The sequence below is a fragment of the Dioscorea cayenensis genome, chromosome 17 (genome assembly GCF_009730915.1).
Source record: "Dioscorea cayenensis subsp. rotundata cultivar TDr96_F1 chromosome 17, TDr96_F1_v2_PseudoChromosome.rev07_lg8_w22 25.fasta, whole genome shotgun sequence".
In the NCBI taxonomy this organism is placed as follows: domain Eukaryota; kingdom Viridiplantae; phylum Streptophyta; class Magnoliopsida; order Dioscoreales; family Dioscoreaceae; genus Dioscorea; species Dioscorea cayenensis.
Window position 1 is genome coordinate 3,874,710 of NC_052487.1, and position 19,559 is coordinate 3,894,268.

General features: G+C 36.8%; 2 protein-coding genes across 2 annotated transcripts; one reads left to right on the forward strand and one right to left on the reverse strand.

The window, feature by feature from the left end:
• The first annotated feature begins 1,198 nt into the window (after positions 1–1,198).
• On the forward strand, positions 1,199–9,429 carry LOC120280869 (putative E3 ubiquitin-protein ligase LIN-1). Its single transcript, XM_039287827.1, has 15 exons — positions 1,199–2,085; positions 2,511–2,759; positions 2,852–2,934; positions 3,120–4,277; positions 4,436–4,580; positions 4,908–5,165; positions 5,421–5,727; positions 5,876–6,000; positions 6,098–6,214; positions 6,725–6,850; positions 6,950–7,072; positions 7,540–7,650; positions 7,760–7,906; positions 8,120–8,365; positions 8,676–9,429. The coding sequence occupies exons 1-15, from the start codon at positions 1,240–1,242 to the stop codon at positions 8,691–8,693; spliced, it is 4,059 nt and encodes a 1,352-aa protein (XP_039143761.1). The 5' UTR covers positions 1,199–1,239; the 3' UTR covers positions 8,694–9,429.
• A 385-nt stretch (positions 9,430–9,814) lies between these two features.
• Positions 9,815–10,666, reverse strand: LOC120280773 (acyl-coenzyme A thioesterase 13-like). The gene is made up of 3 exons (XM_039287719.1): positions 10,419–10,666; positions 10,201–10,341; positions 9,815–10,105 (listed from the first exon to the last, which is right to left on the reverse strand). Exons 1-3 carry the CDS (start codon positions 10,632–10,634, stop codon positions 9,950–9,952), a joined length of 513 nt encoding a protein of 170 aa, XP_039143653.1. The 5' UTR covers positions 10,635–10,666; the 3' UTR covers positions 9,815–9,949.
• Between the last annotated feature and the right edge of the window lie 8,893 nt (positions 10,667–19,559).

Below are 19,559 nucleotides of genomic sequence, written 5' to 3' on the forward strand. Positions count from 1 at the left end.
TCATTTTTTTTTTAATTCCAGTTAATGCATTTATTAATTCATCGTATATGGTTAACTAATATATATATATATATATATATCTTGGAAATTTGTTATATTTGTTATATAATTTTCTATAATTAGGCTTGAAAGTTTCACTCTCACCCTCTAGTTTGAAAATAGACGGCCAGGATATTATCATGCAATCTTTGTGCTCAAAGATGGCGGGAACAAAGCCTAGCCTATGGCTGATTACCACGTGGTACTCCCTCGTTCAGCCGGCGCTGCCGCTCCTGTCCAATACCCTGGAATTACCATCATACCCTTAAGATTAATTTGATTATTTATATTATTTGATTATTATTATTTGCTTTTATTTGTTTTTTAATCATAAAAGATGTTTATTGAATCCATGATAAAAAAAAAATAAAAATTAGGTGTCTACCCCTAAAATATTTTCTTTGATAGAATACAGAATAATATTTTATTTATTTATTTTTTAATAAAAATTAAATATAAAAATAAAATTACACAAAAAAAATGTTCATTTGATCTTTATTTCCGATTAAAGTGTTAATTTATATAAATAAATTGACGATTATCAGATCATCAATCATAACATCTCAATTTAATTAGATATACAAATTGCAAGTCATTATTGTATAAATAAAAATCATAATAAAAATATTTGATTTATTAAAATCTCATTATTATGAGTTTTTATTTGTCATATCAAACTTAAAAAAAAAACATAGAGAACATGAGAAATGATCTTGTAGACATGACTTCGTGGTAATTATGACCGAGCCATGGATTGTCTTAATTTAGTAACTTTAAAACAAAATTAACAATTTTTTAATATAATTACCAATTTATTTCTATATTATATAATAAATAAAAAATAAAATTTATAAAAACATGATTAAGAATGAACCATGTTTTAATTCCGATTTAGTGATAGTTACCACAGAACTGAGTCACTAGATTATTTCCCAAGTTGTCGGATTGGTACAGAGTTATTTGAAAAAAAAAAACAACAATAAAATTTTATTTTATTTTTTTCCTTTAAATAATTTAAATTTATTAAATAAAAAAGGCAGTGGCATTTTAAGTAAATAAACTAAAAAGCATGGCTACTTAGTCAATTTGTATCTCTCCCTCTCAAAATCTCCACCCGCCAACACTCAACTCTCACAATAAATCACCATTTTAACGACAACGCTTCTGCTCTCTTCTCCCCGAGCTCGAAGCCGACCATCCATGGCCACCGTCTCGCCGGAGTTCATCCTCCGCCGGACCTCCACCTTCCTAGACGAGGCCTTCTCCCAGACCGACCTCCGTCGATCCGTCCTCTCCTCCGCCCGGCGCCGCCTCACCTCCCCCGATCCTACCACACTCCAGGCCCTCGCCCTTCTCTCTCAGCCTACCGACTCCTCCTTCTCGGCCTCATCCTCCGCCTCCACCGGAACAACCTCTCGCCCCTCGCCGTCAGCCCTCCGCACAGCTGAGAAGCTCCTCCTAACCCTCCCCTCCAAGAACCCTCTCTCCTCGCTCCTCCTCGCTTTCGTCCACGCCCTCCGCCAACGCCATCGCGAAGCCGCCCTCTCTCTCCTCGATCTCTTCGCCCTAGCCCCCTTCGCCGCAAGGTACGAGGTCGCAGCCCCTGTCTTTGAAGACCTCTTCATCCCCCACCTCCTCCCCGCCATCCAATGGTTCGCCGATCAGCGATCTCGGATCCTCGCCTCCCAGCCCTCCTCCGGGATCGATGACGACGCAGGGCGATCGATTGAGGTCACCGCCGCCATCAGCCTACTATCGAGGATGAGCGGCGACCAGGCGGAGGAGCTGAAGGAGCTGGAGCGCGGATACGAAGACGTCCTCGATGAGAACACCATGGCGTACGCCGGATACCTTAAGGAAGTCCTTGAATCGCGTGATGGCGAGTGGGAAGCTCTTCTTCCTCCCCAGCTGATCTTGACGAAGGTCAAGAGAAACAAAGGGGTCTTCGAGGGTATTCAAGAGGAGGATGAAGATGATGAGGATGACGATGAAGGGCAAGGGTTTGGATCAAGGCCAAAACTCAGTTCCAGGAATGGACGCTATAATGTAAGTAATGCTGTTGATGCTTCTTCTCACTCTCTCCTGTTCATCAGTTCTCATTCAATTTAATAATTATGTGTTTGTTTCTTTGATTTAGGGTTTGTTTAGAATTTGATTGAAAATGATTTGTTAGAAAATGAGAGAAATTTGGTTTTTAAGGATTGCTTGAATTGAGGAAATAATTTAATCTATTGTTTGGTTTCATTGATAGTTGATGCTTTGTTTGATATGGTTGCTCTTTTCTCAGTCATGTCAATGCTGTTTATGTATGTTCTGTTTCTAGAATTGAATTTTTAGCTGTTTAAGTTTCAATTTTGTGTTTTGATGTTCTGTCTTTTGTTTTGATTATATAACAATGTCTACTGCTTTTGCTAATCTGACGAGTGTAAAACAAATGATCATCAGTTATGAATTTTGTATAAAATTGGCAGCCAATGTGGTTGGAAGAAGAACGATCAGATGAATTTCTCAGTAGACAAAGCAGCAGGGTTCAAGACAAGAATGTAAAAGTTTCCGCTAAATATTCTCAGAGACCTTCTCCTCAGAGAATCACCAGACAACCATCCACTGACAGCTCAAATGGCAATGCAAACTTATTCTCCGATTTCAGACCTGGGTCTTCTTCTTCATCTGAGAACTCTGTGGTCAGTGATGCTGAATTTGACCCAGGAATACTACAGGTTCATTGCTTTGTTTTTCCCATGGCAAAATGATTAAGTTGTAGTTTCCATGTTTTCTAGTATTTGATGCTCCTTATGTTTTTGTCCTGCAGGAAAAGAAAACAAGGAAAGCATCATTCGGCAGTGACGAAAATCAGTACCAAGAGCAAGAACAAACATCTTCAGAAACAACCTGGTAATATCTTATCTATAACCATCAGCTCCCATCAGCTCCCTCTTTTGTTTTGAACTCTTGTATTGTTTGTTGAACTCCTTCATGTTCTGTTCTATGCACCGTTAATCTAATTTAAGTGGATTGTGTACTATGCTATTAAAAGAAATAACTGAAACTTTCCAACTGTGTGATCTTCATTCTTTCAGCTCATCAAATCATCAAATGGTTGACCCAGATGGCATCCTTGCATCTGGTAAACCTACTCCTCCCAAGGACTTTGTGTGCCCAATAACTAGTAACATTTTTGATGATCCTGTGACGCTGGAGACTGGCCAGACTTACGAGCGCAAAGCCATCCAAGAATGGCTGGACCGTGGGAATTCTACATGCCCCATCACACGCCAAACACTTAACATCACCCAACTACCAAAGACCAACTATGTGCTCAAACGACTGATAGCAAGCTGGAGAGAACAGAACAATGCCTACTCCACCCCAGCTAGATCAGAGAACCCTTCTCCAAAGGATGCTAGAGATTTCAATCTATTGAAGCGGGCGCCTTCCCCAACCAGTGTCATTAGCCAAGCTTCCATTGATGGTGCAACAGGTGATCTACGCCAAGCGATATCACGATTATGTACATCTGAGATTCTGGGCGAGTCTGAGAAGGCTGTTCTCCAGATCGAACGGTTATGGAGGGAAGCTGGGACAGACCCTGAGATCCTACCAGTTCTCTCTAAACCTGCTGTGGTGAACGGATTTGTTGAAATTTTGTTAAACTCTGTGAATGCGGACATCCTAAGGTCAGCAGTGTTCATGCTAACTGAATTGGCATCCAGGGACAATTTCGTCATCCAGACACTCACCAGAGTTGATTCAGATGTGGATTGCTTGGTATCTTTGTTCAAGGAGGGCCTTGTGGAGGCTGTTGTTTTGATTTATGTGTTAAGCTGTCCACCTGAGAGCCTCATTGAGATGGATATGCTGGATGCCCTGGTGATGGCTATAAATAGAAAGGAGGATGAATCTTTTGCAATGTGCCTGAAACCAAGGATTGCTTCCTTGTTCATCTTGAACCAAATGATAAGAGTAGAAAATCAAAAGAATGTGTCAGAATTCATGGGTGCTTTAATTTCTCGGAATATAGTTGAGGGTGTTATCCCATGCTTGGAATCTGACTTGCTGGATGAAATGTTAGCTGCTGTTGAGATATTGCTGAGATGCATGGAGGAGGATGGGAACTGCAGGGAGGATATTGCTGATACTGCTGAATTTGGACCTCTTTTAGAAAGCTTCTCCCTGGCAAATGATGCCCAAAGGTTCCAGATTGTTCAATTTCTCAATGAGTTAGTGAAGCTTAGCAGGTATAACCTTCTTGCATGTTTATTGCTTTGCTTCGTGGCCAAAATTTTCTATGATAGAAGATGCATTCAAATCTTGCTAGGCGCAAAATGTTGAGTAGTATTTTCTTTCCCTTTAATGTCACATATTTGACAATTAATTTAGGTTGTGCTTTGTTCAGGAGAACCTTCAATGAGCAGATTCTTCATATTATAAAGGATGGTGGTGCATATAGTACCAAGCATGTTCTGCTTGTTTACTTGCAAACAGCTCTCCATGATCAATCACTCCCTGTTGCAAGCCTTCTTCTCCAACTTGATATATTGGTCAGTATGTTTGAAAGTTCTCCTGCTGCAATATGTTTCACATAAAGTTGGTCTTCAAATTTGCAGTCATCCTAAGTGGTAGTTGCTTTCATTTTTACTCCGTCATTTTTTTCCCATTTTAATGCCATCCAACCTGCCCTCTCACTTGGAAAGTAGTATCACCATCTATAAGTTATATGATTTCTTGCATGATGATTTGGTATAAATTGCAAGATTTGGAAAATCTTCAATTAGCAATAACAGCTTTATTTTTGTTTTTCTGATTACTGAACTTCAAGTAGCCTTGAATTTGGAATCAGCTAATCATTATTATCTTCAATTTGCTAGATGGAGCCAAGAAAGATGAGCATTTACCGTGAAGAAGCCATAGATGCTCTTATTTCCTGCCTCAGAAACACAGACTTCCCTAAAAGTCAGTTGTTAGCTGCTGAAACAATCATGGGTTTCCAAGGCAGGTATTCATCTGCAGGAAAATCCCTTGCTAAAGCTTATCTTCTTAAGAAGGCAGGCATGAGCAAAAGTTACAGAGCTATAATGCGGACTGAGCAGATGGGCCATGCACTGGGAAATTCCGAAGAAAACTTGGTTAGTTAACATTGATCTTCAACTCTGTTTTCTTAGTTTCTAAATTATAGAAAATCACATGGAGAAGCCTGTGAGAGGTACTGAGTTTATGAGCAGCCTCATTGTCCAACAATTGAGTCTCTCTGTTCATACATGTAGGAGTAGATAGCCCCAGAGTATATAATTTACTATGCTATGCAGCTCCAACTCTCAGTCCTAAACTTTACTAACTATATCAGTATTTCTGTCTTGTTTTCTTCTGATTGTTTGTTTCAGGAAGAAGAGAAAGCCGCTGAGGAATGGGAAAGAAGAATTGCTTTTGCTCTAGTCAGCCATGAATTTGGATTGATTTTTGAGGCTTTGGCTGAAGGGATAAAAAGCAGAAGGGCGGAATTATTCTCTACATGTCTCGTGTCTGCGACATGGCTTACTCACATGCTCAGTATTCTTCCTGACATGGGTTTAAGAGGAGCTGCAAGGGTTTGCCTGCTAAAGCTATTTGTTTCAATTCTCAAGTCTGCTAGAGATGTTGATGACAAGGCCCTTGCCATGCTTGCACTGCGAAGCTTTATGTATGATCCTGGTAGGATTTCAATTCCAATCTTATTTTTTACCTGCAAAGCGCATAAGTTCTGCACATAGTTTCAATATAAGTTTGGAACATAGAACTCTATTTATCATGAGGGGATGAATGTCTTACTCATTGAGGACTTGATGCTGTGAAATTGCAGATGGATTACATGATATGGCTTCCTATGTCAAGGAAATTATAAAGAGTCTCAGAGAGCTCAAGAAATCTTCTTCTTTAGCTTATGAAATGCTGAAACTTTTCTCAGACGGACAGGAGTCTAGTGCAGTAAGTTTGATTAGCCATTGTATTGTACCCTTGTTTAGGTGGGCCAACAGACAAATTTCAGTAAGCATGCTAATGAAATGATCTTTTCTGGGAACAGGAAATGTGGAATCACAAGGAACTGGTTCAAGTAGATTGCAGCACTCATGGAGAAGTGCTGTCCATAGTCTGCTTCAAAAATCGAATAATCACAGGGCATTCAGATGGAACTATAAAGGTGAGAGCCTCGCATGCAATATTTTTCTCCTAGAAAGTTACTCTTCGCTTTATTTGAAACAATTATCTCCATAGAAATTGTGTTCCATGACATCCGACTGTATATTTCCCTTTCTAATTTGTCTTAACAATGCTGCTGCTATTACTATCCTGTATCTGACTATTAGTAATAAATTATTCTTAAACCCCAAACTCACCCTTTTACATATCATAGAAATACATAATTGTACCATTCTCAAAATCTCTTAAAATTTGTTATATTTATCATGTCACTTCATGTTAGAAGAATTATGCACCAGCAATCTCAGCATTGGCTTCATTGAAATTCCATAGCTTGTGGATTATTACATATTAGTTGACAACAATTTCCTACATCAGATTTGCACTTTTTATGAAGAAAAATGAACGTGTCTCTTAGCCAATTGATCAAAGATGATTTCAACTTAGAGAAAAAATTTACCATTTAACTTCGTTGTTCTGAGGAATATGTATGCTAATGTGGAAAATATAGGTATGGAGTGGGGTTGAGAGCCTTCTGAACCTAATCCAAGAAGCACATGATCATTCCAAAGCAGTCACTAGCTTGACAGTGTCTGGAGAGAGAATATATAGTGGCTCAACTGACAAAACCATGAGGGTAAGCACCAAGTATTTGTGGTTACTAAGGCTATGGGAGAATGTATCTCTGAGTTCCGGTATATAATTTCAAATCTAACGCCAGTTTCTGCCAAACCAGGTTTGGATCCTTCGCAATGGAGAAATTCGATGTTCAGAAATTCATGATGTGAAAGATCAAGTCCATAATTTGGTTGTTGCTAATTCCATTTCATGCTTCATTCCCCAAGGAGCTGGCGTCAAGGTATTTTTTTATTTTCTTAACTTCTCCAATCAGCATAGGCTTTGTAGATTTTATTTGTAAATCATCATGTCTCGTGTCTGTCCTTTGCTATATAATTTACACAACTCCAAATACAATGTCCAGTCTAAAGTAACTTGAAATTGAGTTGTCACTAAAGAAAAGGGCAGTGCTTGTGACTCTATGGCATTCCTAATCTGATTGATCAATGCATGGTAAAAACCATGTGAAAATCCATTGCTATTTCTGCACAAAAACATAATTCAACTTCAGATCCTGATTTAACTAAGCAAGCATTGTTCCAACCATTTAAGGTCAACTGTAAACACTTTTTCTCTAAGGCATTCCTAAGGCGTCAATTGAGATATTTATAGCAATCGGTTCTAAAACCAACACAAACTATCTGTTTTACTGGGATCCGCTCAAGTTCTTTTCCTCTGAAGAATATTGCTGATACTTATCTTCGCTAGGTAATTCTGTTGAATGGTGGCTCCAAGTTGCTTAACCAGAGTAAGAATGTCAAAAGTTTGGCTCTCACACAAGGAAAACTCTACTGTGGTTGCCAGGATAGTAGCATACAGGTGGAAACATCGTTCTCATTCTCACTTATACTTTATCTGATTGAACTATTATTCACTTATATGTCAGGATACAAAATCTTTGTTGGATTTTCATGATGTATATTTTCAGGAGATTGATCTAGCTACAGGCACAGTGGGTACAATACAATCAGGGAATAGAAAGTTGCTAGGAAAGTCGATTCCAATACAGACAATGCAAGTTCATGATGGATTCCTCTATACAGCCAGCAATTCAATTGAAGGACCAGCAGTTAAGGTATTTAGTTTTCTTAAGAGATTAAGTATAGTTTTTAACTAGTTGAACCACTAATATTCAGTTAGTTTCTTCCTAATGGGTTATATTACCAAGTATCTAATATTCTGTTTTTTCCCCTTAATGACCACTGCATTTGAATGTTTCATCTAATGACCTTCTTAAGGTTAACACTTCAATGAATCAAATCTTTTATTTCTGTCATTCAATGATCAGGTTTGGAATACTTCAAATTACAACTTAGTTGGCTCTTTGCCAACAAACTCAGAAGTTCGGTCAACTATTGCAAGCTCAGATTTGATATATTTAGGCTGTAAGATGGGAACTGTGGAGATTTGGTCTAGACAGAAGCTCAGTAAAGTCTCAACCCTACAGACAGGAACCAACGGTAAAGTTCAATGCATGGCTATTGATAGTGATGCAGAACTTTTAGTCGTCGGGACATCAGATGGAAAAATTCAGGTACTAATTCAAAAGTAATGTCAAATGATAGTGGTAATTTTCATCAACTACAATTTTTTTTTAAATCGTAACCTCAGATTTACAACGTGATTGTTTGTTTATTCATGGAAAATGAATAATGCTCATATATAATTAAACCAGTGAAATAGTCTCAAAAAGTAGTGCTTGTCATAAACATCATGTGTGTCATTTATAAGACTTTTTATCAACATAAACCCCTGGTTGTGTTGTCTTATAATTCAGACAATCTTGGAGTTTTTATTTTTCTGGTAATAATTTGGGAAATTTTTTTTTTTTTTGGTTTTTGCAGGCATGGGGTCTAACCTGAAGGACACAGGTGAATGTAAATTATATATATATATATATATATTATGGATTTGTCTTGTGATGGGGAATAAGGAAGAGTTCATTGTATTAAATTCATTTGCAATTTCGTAAGGCTTTGCTATTCAATTAACCATGGTAATAAATTTGTAAGTATGTTATAAGTTGGAGAAGTGAAATTCTTTCCCATTGGACGCCACTCACATTACTATTTATTTGTAAAGAGATTCCCAAGTGATCAAAGACTAATAGAATGGTGCATATGACTATTGTTTATATTGTTTAATTTTCAGTTTAAAGTAGTATTAGTTATCATTTGTTATTTGTTTATACTGTTTCTTCTACCCAAAAACAAAGGTTAATTAATTTATACGTGACAACAACAAAAGAACTTGAGAAGATGAATCATCCTGCTGACAAGAAGATAACATTAATTATAGATAAACATGAAAACATAAAGAGATAGCATGCACTATAAGTATATGCCAATAATATTAATGTTATAATGCATGAATATATGGTGAAATCTAATTATTTATTTAAAGTTTTTTTTGCCTGCCTACCCTCCGTAAAGATAGATAATTACTCAAGTATCTATTGCCACAACTCTATTTACTTGGATATCTTCTTACATCCTTGCTTATTCTTATAACTAAAAGGCAACTAAAAATCTTATTTATATAAAAAAACCTCACTCTCTTCCACTGGTGAGGAGTAAACCTTTTTATAATACCAATTTTATTTTGTCTTTCACCATGGAGGCACATAATATCCTCAAAAGGGTATATTAGTAATTATTCACCATATCAGTAACATAAAATATCTCAAGCATCTAAACTATAGTGATTCGTCATATCTAAATTATATATATATATATATATATATATAATGAAGCTCAAGAGAAAATAAAAAATAAAATGCATTGAAAATTAACCTTGGCTATCTACTCCCCATATTATAAAATGAAGTTTTACCAAATACTCAATAAGTGCACTCAAGAAAATTCCTACAATTTATCACAACATTATGAGCAATACCAACTCAATTCAACAAAAACGAAAATTCAAATATTAAAATAATATATATATATACATATATGTGTATATGTGTATTCCTATAAATTCATACATACATAAACATATATATATATATTAAACAATTTAAAATTGTCAAACAGAACAGTAAAGCATGGAAAATTCCAGCTGTGGAAAAATGGAAAATTAAAGCTAGAAATTTACCACAAAATTAGGGTTTTGATCTTCAAAGTTTGCTGGATTTGATCAATGGGCGGCCTGATGCCATCCAGAGCTTGCCCAGTGCCACCCTTTCACCATTCCTCTTCTTCCGAAGCTCCACCAGCACCGCCGACACCCTCCCCTTGTGCCCTAAAACCCGAGCATCCACCTCCACCTCATCCTAAACCACCACGCAAGCAAATTAAGCGATCATGGCTGCAAGAGTGATCGGCCGGGGAAGAAGAGAGGAGAGATTAATTGAAAGCACATACATACATCGATCTTGGCCGGAGAGAGGTAGGTGATGTCCATGTCGGCGGAGACCCTGAGTTCGCCTTTTTCGGATAAGATGGCGGCTGCGCCGACGAGATCGATAACAGTGGACATCGCCCCAGGGATCCAGTTCCCATCGGAGTCCTGCGGATCATGAAGATCATAGATGAGACTCAAGAAAGAGAAAGAGATGGATCGAGAGGTTTGGAGTATGGACGGACGGTGAGGTGACGGGGGACGCGAAAGGAGCACAGAGCACGACCGGCGTGGGTGAGAGAGACACGGAGATCCCAAAGGGTGAGGGCGTTGAAGAAGCCACCATCACCGACGACTCTGGAGGTGGAGGAGGAGGAGGGTTGAGATGGGGGCTTGGCCACCATGCTCTCCAACCATCTCCTCGCTGCTGCTCCTTTGCTATCGCCCTCATCTTCGCCCATTGTTCTCTCGATCGAGAAGCGAAGCAGCCAAGTCGCACACTCTAATTATTATTATTATTATTATTATTATTATTATTATTATTATATTATTTGCTGGTAACGGGTCCGTACTATATTATTATTATTATAGAATTTGCTTTTAACGGGTCCGTACTATAACAGACTCGGTGAAACAGTAAGTTGACTTTGTTTTTTGAAAATTATTTTATTTTTTATTATAGAAATACCAATAACAATCATGATTTGGGTATAAACATAAGAGTTTTAATTGAATTACAAATAATTTGGTGTTAGATTATTAGAAAATAGTATGTATTATTGCTTAATAGTAAACATTATTATCATTTATTATTACAATCCATTATTTTTATAAATATTATTTATCTTTGTTATATATATTTTCTTCTTTAAAATTAATAAAATTTATACCAAATTATTCATATAAAAAAGTTGTTATATAAAACAACATAATTTCTGGTATAAATATATTGTTAATTAAAGCTATAATTCTTTCTATAATAATTTTTATGTATTTTTTTTAATAAAATCTCTGAAATAGTGTGTATGTTTAAATAATTATTAGCTTAAAATCATACAATTATCTTAAATCATGATTTATAATTAATTCACTTAATTTTTTGTTAAATTAATAAGAAAGTTTTCATGCGATTTTTTTTTAAAAAAATATTTTTAATTATAAATTTTTAACCATCTTGATGTTAATAATATATTTTATCAAGAGAAGTCCAAATTAGGATAAAATTATGCACTAAGAGATATTGTTAATTAAGATAGTCAGGTAACCCAGGGTTTGTTCGATCAGTTCGACCCGGGTTGAATCAAGGACAATAATAAAATATTAAAAAAATATATTATAATAATTAATAATGATAAAAATAATATTATCTATATTTTAATAATTAGAAAAAAATGAGTTAAATAGGATATTTAAAATTTTTATTTTATATTCTTTCTTTTATGTTTAAAATATCTAATATTTAAAATTTTAGTTTTATATATATTGATTTTAAAAAAATATAAAATTATTAAAAAAAACTAATAATTCTCCTCTCAAATCCCAAGACTCTCAACCCTTAATCTCTCCGACTCAAAATAAATAAATAACAAAAATACACTCACACACATACACACTCTTTTGCATTTTCCTCTCGCCGTCTCTCTTGCATCTCCCTCTAGTAGCTGCCCTCACTTCCTCCCACCGTGGCTCTCTCTTGCTTCTCTCACATTTCCTTTCGCCACAACCCTCACTTTCTCTCACCGCCGTTCACTCCCGTTACTCTTTTTTTAAAATAAATTTAATTTTCTTTGAACATGTAGATCTGCCCGAGTCAATGGGTTCCCGGGTAAACCGGCCTGGTCACCTAGTTAACATAGGGTTTCTTTACACCAGGTTCAAAAGGGGCATGCCAGATTAGCCACATAGCTGGTTCTCAATTTTTCCGGTTGATCAAGGAGGACGGTCCAGGTCTGACAACCTTGATATTAACAACTATCTCATTAGAAAATAATCATTATTATTTTTTTTTAAAAATAGATTTATAGTTTTTCCGGTTGAGCAAATGCTTGTCCCTTATGTGTTTGGTGGACATTAGGTTATTTTTGTGTTAGATTTGGAATCACAACTAAAGCTCTTTGTTCTTAAAAATAAATAATGATTATGTATTGCATGCACATGGCAAATATATGCTTATGATGATAAAATTGTTTTTTTTTTTTGGTTTTATTTTTAATTAGTACAATGTCTTTATATATTTTTCTATTTTATTTTTTTAAAAAAGTAAAGGTTTTAATCTATTATAAATTACTATTAATTGTTAAAAAAATATGTTAAATTATTCATAACATAGTTGCAAGTGCAATAATGGTTATACCGAAAAAGTAATTGTAATTGTTAAAAATGAATACTTACATCAATAGTATATAAGGTAATTGGTAAAAGTAAAAATTTACTTTTAAATATGTATCTATAGCAACGAAAAAATGTAATCATCGGTAAATTTGATAAATCTATTCCAACAAATTAACATTACAATCGTTGCTATATGTCTATACTTATGTGATTTTTAATTACAATAAAAAAAATGTTGGAATAGGCATTTTAACCATTGGTAAAGGGTAAACAAATTTGATGGTACTATACCAATGGGGAAGCTGTAATTGTAGATATATGTCTATACTCATGAGACTTTCACCGATGTTAAAAAAATGTTGGAATGTGCATTTTTATCATTGGTATAGGATAAACAAGTCCAATGGTGCTCTCCCAACAACATGACCAATAGTTATAGTCATATTTTATTAGTAAATCTAATAAATCTATTCTAGTAGATGTTGTATCCATTGGTATAGGACTATGCTTATGAGACTTTTACCGATGGTAAAAAGGTGATAGAATAGACATTTTTATTGTTGCTATCGAGTTTTTGGATCTTTACAGATAGATTTTTTTTTTTTAAATTTTACCAACACTTTTTATACCGTAATTATATACCAATTTATTTGTAGTAATAAAACTAAGAAGTTGAATTCTTGTTTAATGTCCTACTAGAAAAGTTGTAAATAGAAAGATGGTAAAAAGTACAATTGCCCTTGAGGAGTGAGAGGCACTTTTTAGGTAGTTGGATTATGTGCATTACAACTATTCACTCAATGACCTATAGGAGAAAAATGCTAGCTACCTCAGGAAGTATGAAGCTATCACCCAAAGATTTGAGTTTAGAGTTTGTAATGAGTCAAATAAGGTCTATATCAGTTTGGTTGGACTTAAGTTAACATAGGCCACATTGGCCAGGGTTTGCACACACACATATGAGGAGCATTGTTGTTAGGTAAAATTTTCAAAAATTCACTGTCACTTTACACTTGGTCTTTTCTAAGCACAAGAGAGTTCCATTTATTTTGATATCAAAGATCTTGCACTCATCTACTTTTCGTATTTCATATTTTTTTATTTGAGAAAACAAAAACTAAAGTGTGGGGGTATTTGATGAATGCATGAAGTACATTTTTTTTTATATTATTTTTGACAAAAACAATTAATTAGTAACATGATTATCGTAAAAACGAAGGGGGAGGTCATTCATGGGTTCAAATCTCTCCCCCGACAGTATTGTTCCATGTACTGTTAATACACTGTTCACCGGATTATTATATTATTCTTGTACTGTACATACACTGTATATCCGGGCTTTATTCATAAAAATAGGTGCTTGTTGCCTATTATTCAAAAAAAGCCAACGACCATAACGTCAAACACAAATCCAAAAACGTCAGATATATAGCTGGAGAAGATTTGCCAGTTAATGATCTGCATGTGGTTGTTTTCTTTGTGATCACCAGTTGGTTGTTTTTTTGGTTGGGGAAGAAGCTCGATGAGTTATTTTATTGTTAACAAACAGAAATTACACAAGAGTTTAAAAGATACAGACCAAAGCCAAAAACAGAAAAAACAACACAAACAAAGACAGTAAAACAACAAACACAAAAAAACAAAGATTACAAATTAAAGAAAAATTACAAACTTATGCCAGATTTGAGGACTTGCTTCATGAGCCAGCGGGGGAGATCCTTACCCTGATGAAGGGCATGAGAGTTAACTCCATGAATTGCCAGATCGTTAGCAACAATCATCCATGCCTTTGGAATAATGCAAACTCGTGGGAGATCAAAACTGGAAAGATAATCATTAATGCTAACAATCAACGGGTTCAATCACCAAGCTTGAGGATCGCAGCCATTTTTAATGATGTTGAAGAGTTCAGAACAAGCAATGAAGATTGTTTTAACTTGGAGGTCAGACGCATGAAGGCTGCCTAGTGTAGTCAAAAGAGCTAAGGATTCAACTTCGAGAATTGTTTCTACAAAATTATTACAGCACCCTGCACACACAAACTGGGAGTAACAATTAGTAAGATTAAAACCAACACCATGAGCATTGGCCTCCCCATTACTCATAGAAGCAACAAAAAGATAAGGCCCATCAGTGAAGGAGAAATTGCTTAGAATGAGTTGCTTGCCAGAGTTAAAAGTAGAAGATTGAGAAAACTCCCTGACATGATTAATTGCCTTGATAGGAATGGAATGGAAGTCAGGAGTTTCATGGAGAAAAATAAGATTACACCGGATCTTCCAAATAAGCCAAGAAGTGACCACAATTATGGACTGGACACGCAAGTTATAATCGGGATTGTTTGGAGACAGCCAATTACCAGCTGAGAACCCTTCATGAAATACAATTTGCTTACCAATAGCATTACTGACCTGTTGCCAAACAAGCTGTGCCTTGGGACAAATGTTGAATAGATGCTCAGTATTTTCAAAGTCAAGATTACAGAATTTGAAAAAGGTTTGAGCACCCAGATTCAACCTGTAAAGATACTCATAAGTTTTAATACCATTATGCAATAGTAACCAAATGAAGTTTTTGGGCCTGGGAGCAACAGACAAGCGCCAAAGGTTGCCCCAACCATTCCAAGTATCATGATTACCAACCGAATTGTTATAATGGGCATAAACCATAGAGGTCATCTTATGATTTTTGGCCTTGGGGAACTAGACCCATTTATTATAAGGACAATTGCTCACCCTATTGAAATGCAGATAATCAAAATTCAAGTAATCACCAAAGATGGTGCTCATCAAAGTGATATTCCAGCCATCATCCAGAATCAAATCAGACATACTCAAATGATCAAAATCCACATGCGTATTAAGGTAGGTAGGTTTAAAAGCTAAAGGAATTTCGAAGTACCAAGAATCAAATATTATATTAGTAGCAGCATGATAAAATTAATGAAGCCAAAGTTGAGGTTTAATAATATTAGCGTTATGTCAAAGACCTCTTAAAAACCAAGAGCAGTTTGCATGAATAGTGTCTGTCCAGAAGTTCACCTGCCCATACTATGATTAGAATGTCCACCCATATGGCATCATGGTGATTAAGATAACTGATAACATTTGTAGCCATTAATGAGATTTTGGATGCACGCAAATTCCGGATCGAGAGACCTCCCTTAGTGTGTTTAAGTGTAATATCTGTCCAACTAACAGAGTTCATGCCTTTTCGATTGCCACTCTTAGACCAGAAGAAAGATCTAGCAGCCTTAGTGATTCCATCAAGAATTATATCGGGTACTGGATATACAGACAAATAGTACACAGGAGTGGACATCAAAGACAAAGTTGATGAGAATTGCTTTGCCAGCCATTGAAATTTGGGTATGTTTCCAAGAAGAAAGGATATTTTCAGTTTTAACAGTCATCTTGGAAAAATTTGTAAGCAATAATCTCTTGGGAGAAATCGGCATCCCAAGGTACGTAAAAGGAAAACTGCCAATTTTGTATCCAAGAATAGAACAGATGCTCTTTTTGAGTCTAGAGTTAAATCTGGATGGAAAGTAAATATCAGATTTAGATTTATTGGCACGTTGACCTGTGAGCTTACCATATATGGACAGACATAAATTGATATTATGGGCAGCCTTTCTAGAAGCTGAAGTAATAGGAATTAAATCATCCGCATACATAAGATGATTGAAATTTTGACTAAGAGAGGAATTAAACCCAGGAATCATGTTCTGTTGCATAGCAAAGTTAAGAAGTGCAGTTAAATTTTGCGCAACAAGAATAAACAAATATGAGGAAAGAGGGTCTCCCTGGCGAAGACCTCTGGAAGAATTAAACCAGTCAGTAGATTGTTTGTTGATTAACAAAGAAAAGGAGGCAGACCTAAAGCAAGTTTTAACCCAAGAAATCCATTTGCTAGGAAAATTCATCTAATAAAGAGTGGCAAGAATTGCATTCCAACTCAATGTATCATATGCCTTTTCAATATCCAGTTTCACTAACATCCTAGGGGGGTATGCAATCTCTCGATCCATCGAATGCACAACTTCTTGAAGAGCGATAATATTATCGAAAGGATTCCTATTAGCAATGAAGCCACATTGCTCTCTACCAATTACCTGAGGCAGAACAGATTTGAGCCGATTAGCTAAAATTTTAGAGATAATTTTGTAACAAACATTGCAAAGCGAGATGGGACGATAATCAGAAATAATTTTGGGATTAGGTTTTTTAGGAATGAGAGTAAGGTAAGTGCTGTCCCAAGAATTAGGGATGACAGAATTATTAAAGAAATAAGAGATAGCATTAAAAAGAGAATCACCTATATCATTCCAGAAAAAGCAATAAAATTCATAATTGAAGCCGTCAGGGCCAGGACTCTTACCTGAAGGGAGGGATTTAAGAGCCTGATATACCTCAAGTTTGGTAACCTCCTTTGTAAGAGCCACACCATCGGCAACCAAGATCAAGGGAAGATTAGAGGGAAACGCCTGAAAAATATCTATGACCGAGCTGTCCGAGGGATCAGCCTAAAGGTTCATATAAAAGTCACAGAACACTTTCTCTATGTCTTTCTGATCAGTTACAACAACTCCAGCATCATTAGTAATGAGAGGAATGGAATTAACATGATTGCGACAACGAATTGAATTGTGAAAAAAATTAGTATTGAGATCACCTTTAAAAACCCACAACTGTCTGGCACGTTGTGCCCACTTTGTGTAGTTTTGCCGGTGCAAAGCAGTAAGACCATTATATAGGGCTTGTTTGGATGAGCTTATAAAAAAAGTGTTTTTTTTGGCTTTTGTAGAAGCACTTTTGGGAAAAGTACTTTTGAGTAAGTTAAGTGCTTATAAAAAAGCTGGTCTTTTGTAGCTTATAAAATAAGCTATTTTTGGGCTTATTTTATAGCTTCAGCTTATCCAAAAAAGCTGATCCAAATACCAATAAACCATCATAAGCACTTAACTTATGAAATAAGTGCTTTTGAATCAGCTATAAGCTGATCCAAACAAGCCCATAGTGGAGAAAGAGCGTTGCCAACAGAAGTTGTATTACCATTCAAACCTTCTAACGCCTCTACCTCTAGAATTTCCAACTCCAATTTATTGATACTGGCCTCAATGGAATTCAGACCCCTGTTCTTCCAAGCAATGAGATTAGTCCAAGCACGAGATAATAAATGAGAGAAAGCATGTAAGGGATTAGAATGAGGTTTGAAAGACCAAGCCTCCTGAACTACATCATGACAGTCGAGATATTCAATTCAAAAATTATCAAATCTAAAAATTTTCTTTTTGTTGGGCACACGAGGGGTAAGAGTAAGAAGAAGAGGGGCATGATCAGAGAATAGCCTGGGGAGGTGTTTAATAATATAAGAGCCAATAGAGTCAATACTTAAGGAGTTAATCAAACAACGATCAAGCCGGGCCCATTTCCTAGCATTGCCCAATTGATTGTTGCACCAAGTGTAACTAGAACCTGCAAAATTAACCTCCATAAGATTATTAATAGCTATAAAATCAGAAAAAACTCGAGCCTTGCGACGATAATAGATAGGATATCCTCCCTGAAACTCAAAGAGAGAAACAATTGCATTAAAATCACCTATGAGAATCCAGGGAATAGAAATAGAAGTAAGACAAGAGAGCTCAAACAAAACAGCAGACTGCTCCTGAATACGCGTGGAGTTGTAAATAGTAGAGATAATCCAGGACTCGTTCCTGCAGTTAGTGATTACTAAGTGTAAAGCAAACCTGGATTGGACAAGAGGAGTGACTTTGCCAATATGTCTTTGCCAAGCCACAATGATCCATCCGGAGTAACCTTCTGCAACAATGGTAGCCCATGCCCAACGCTTGCTAAGTTTGGAGCAAAACTTATCGAGTCTACCGTTATCAGCTTTGGTTTCCACTAGACAGAAGATGAGAGGCTTGAATTTCTTCATAAAAATTTGATACGAGAAAAGGTATCCCGGCTTGAGATGCCTCTGCAATTCCAATAGACAATATTAGTAATATTAGTGAATAACATGAAAACAAATTGGATAATGTATAGAATACCAAAATCGACAGGAACTAAGAGCAAGAAGAAGCTGAGAGAGGAACAAGGACAAAGTCCTCTTAATGGGAAGCACCCAAACCCTGATCAGCCTCAACCCCCTGATCCATCCGGCCTTTCTTATGGATGGATTCCGGATGCTGAGATACCCTACGAACCGGGGTTTCCTTACGAAGACCTGACTGAAATTGATCTAACGTCATGCAATCTTCTGGTTCGTCTGGACCTTCATATTCAGACATCTCACTATCTTCATCTTCACCCTCCGATTCCTCTCCTTCCGACTCACTCATGGGAAGATCAAAGACATGTGCCGAAGAGGGCAGATTTAGAGCATTAGAGACCTGCTCCACAACCAAAGCATGTGAAGAGGTTAGAGATCCAGCAATAGGATCAGCAGATGGCTCTTCAGAGGTCCTAAGCGTGGGCGGTGGGCCAGGGAAATGTTGCAAGGGGGTCAACTTGACATTGGGACTCACAAAAGGCTTGGAATGCTGCAAGGGGATCAACTGGACATTGGGACTCACAAATGGCTTGGAACTAGCACCCGGGTCAGTCAAAGTGGACGGCCCACTGTTCCTCAGGACGTGAGAGCTTCCACCCATTATGGTTCCTAAGTCTTGAGAAGGCAAAAAGGCTTCATCTCCATTAATACCTGTCGCTTGATTTGGAGTGGGGCCCGATGCATGGATGCGACTTCCAAGGTGACCGCCCCTACCTCGAGAGGAGAAACTGCCACGTGTCGAGTGATAGTACCCCGAGCTAGAAGGCGCAGGGGCTTCCGCATGCACCGCACGTGATACCGAGGAACCAGCACTACCGGGAGACAATCATCCAAGGACCAAAAGACGTCTCTTCCGACTCACTATTAGGGTTCATACCTTCAGGGATCATCTAGTCGAACCTAGCCTCCAAGCCATCATTCATAGGATCCAAATCCACCATCACCTCCTTCCCTTTTGGTTCACTGTGTAACCGGTAAGGGGGTGGCGATAATCG

Excerpts from the sequence above, each read along its gene's own strand:
- LOC120280869 (XM_039287827.1), top strand. The coding sequence starts at position 1,240 with ATGGCCACCGTCTCGCCGGAGTTCATCCTCCGCCGGACCTCCACCTTC. Across the intron at positions 6,001-6,097 it reads ACGGACAGGAGTCTAGTGCA|GAAATGTGGAATCACAAGGA; the intron begins GTAAGTTTGATT and ends TTCTGGGAACAG. Across the intron at positions 6,851-6,949 it reads CAACTGACAAAACCATGAGG|GTTTGGATCCTTCGCAATGG; the intron begins GTAAGCACCAAG and ends CTGCCAAACCAG.
- LOC120280773 (XM_039287719.1), bottom strand. The coding sequence starts at position 10,634 with ATGGGCGAAGATGAGGGCGATAGCAAAGGAGCAGCAGCGAGGAGATGG. Across the intron at positions 10,342-10,418 it reads GCGTCCCCCGTCACCTCACC|GACTCCGATGGGAACTGGAT; the intron begins GTCCGTCCATAC and ends CATGATCCGCAG. Across the intron at positions 10,106-10,200 it reads TCTCTCCGGCCAAGATCGAT|GATGAGGTGGAGGTGGATGC; the intron begins GTATGTATGTGC and ends GTGGTGGTTTAG.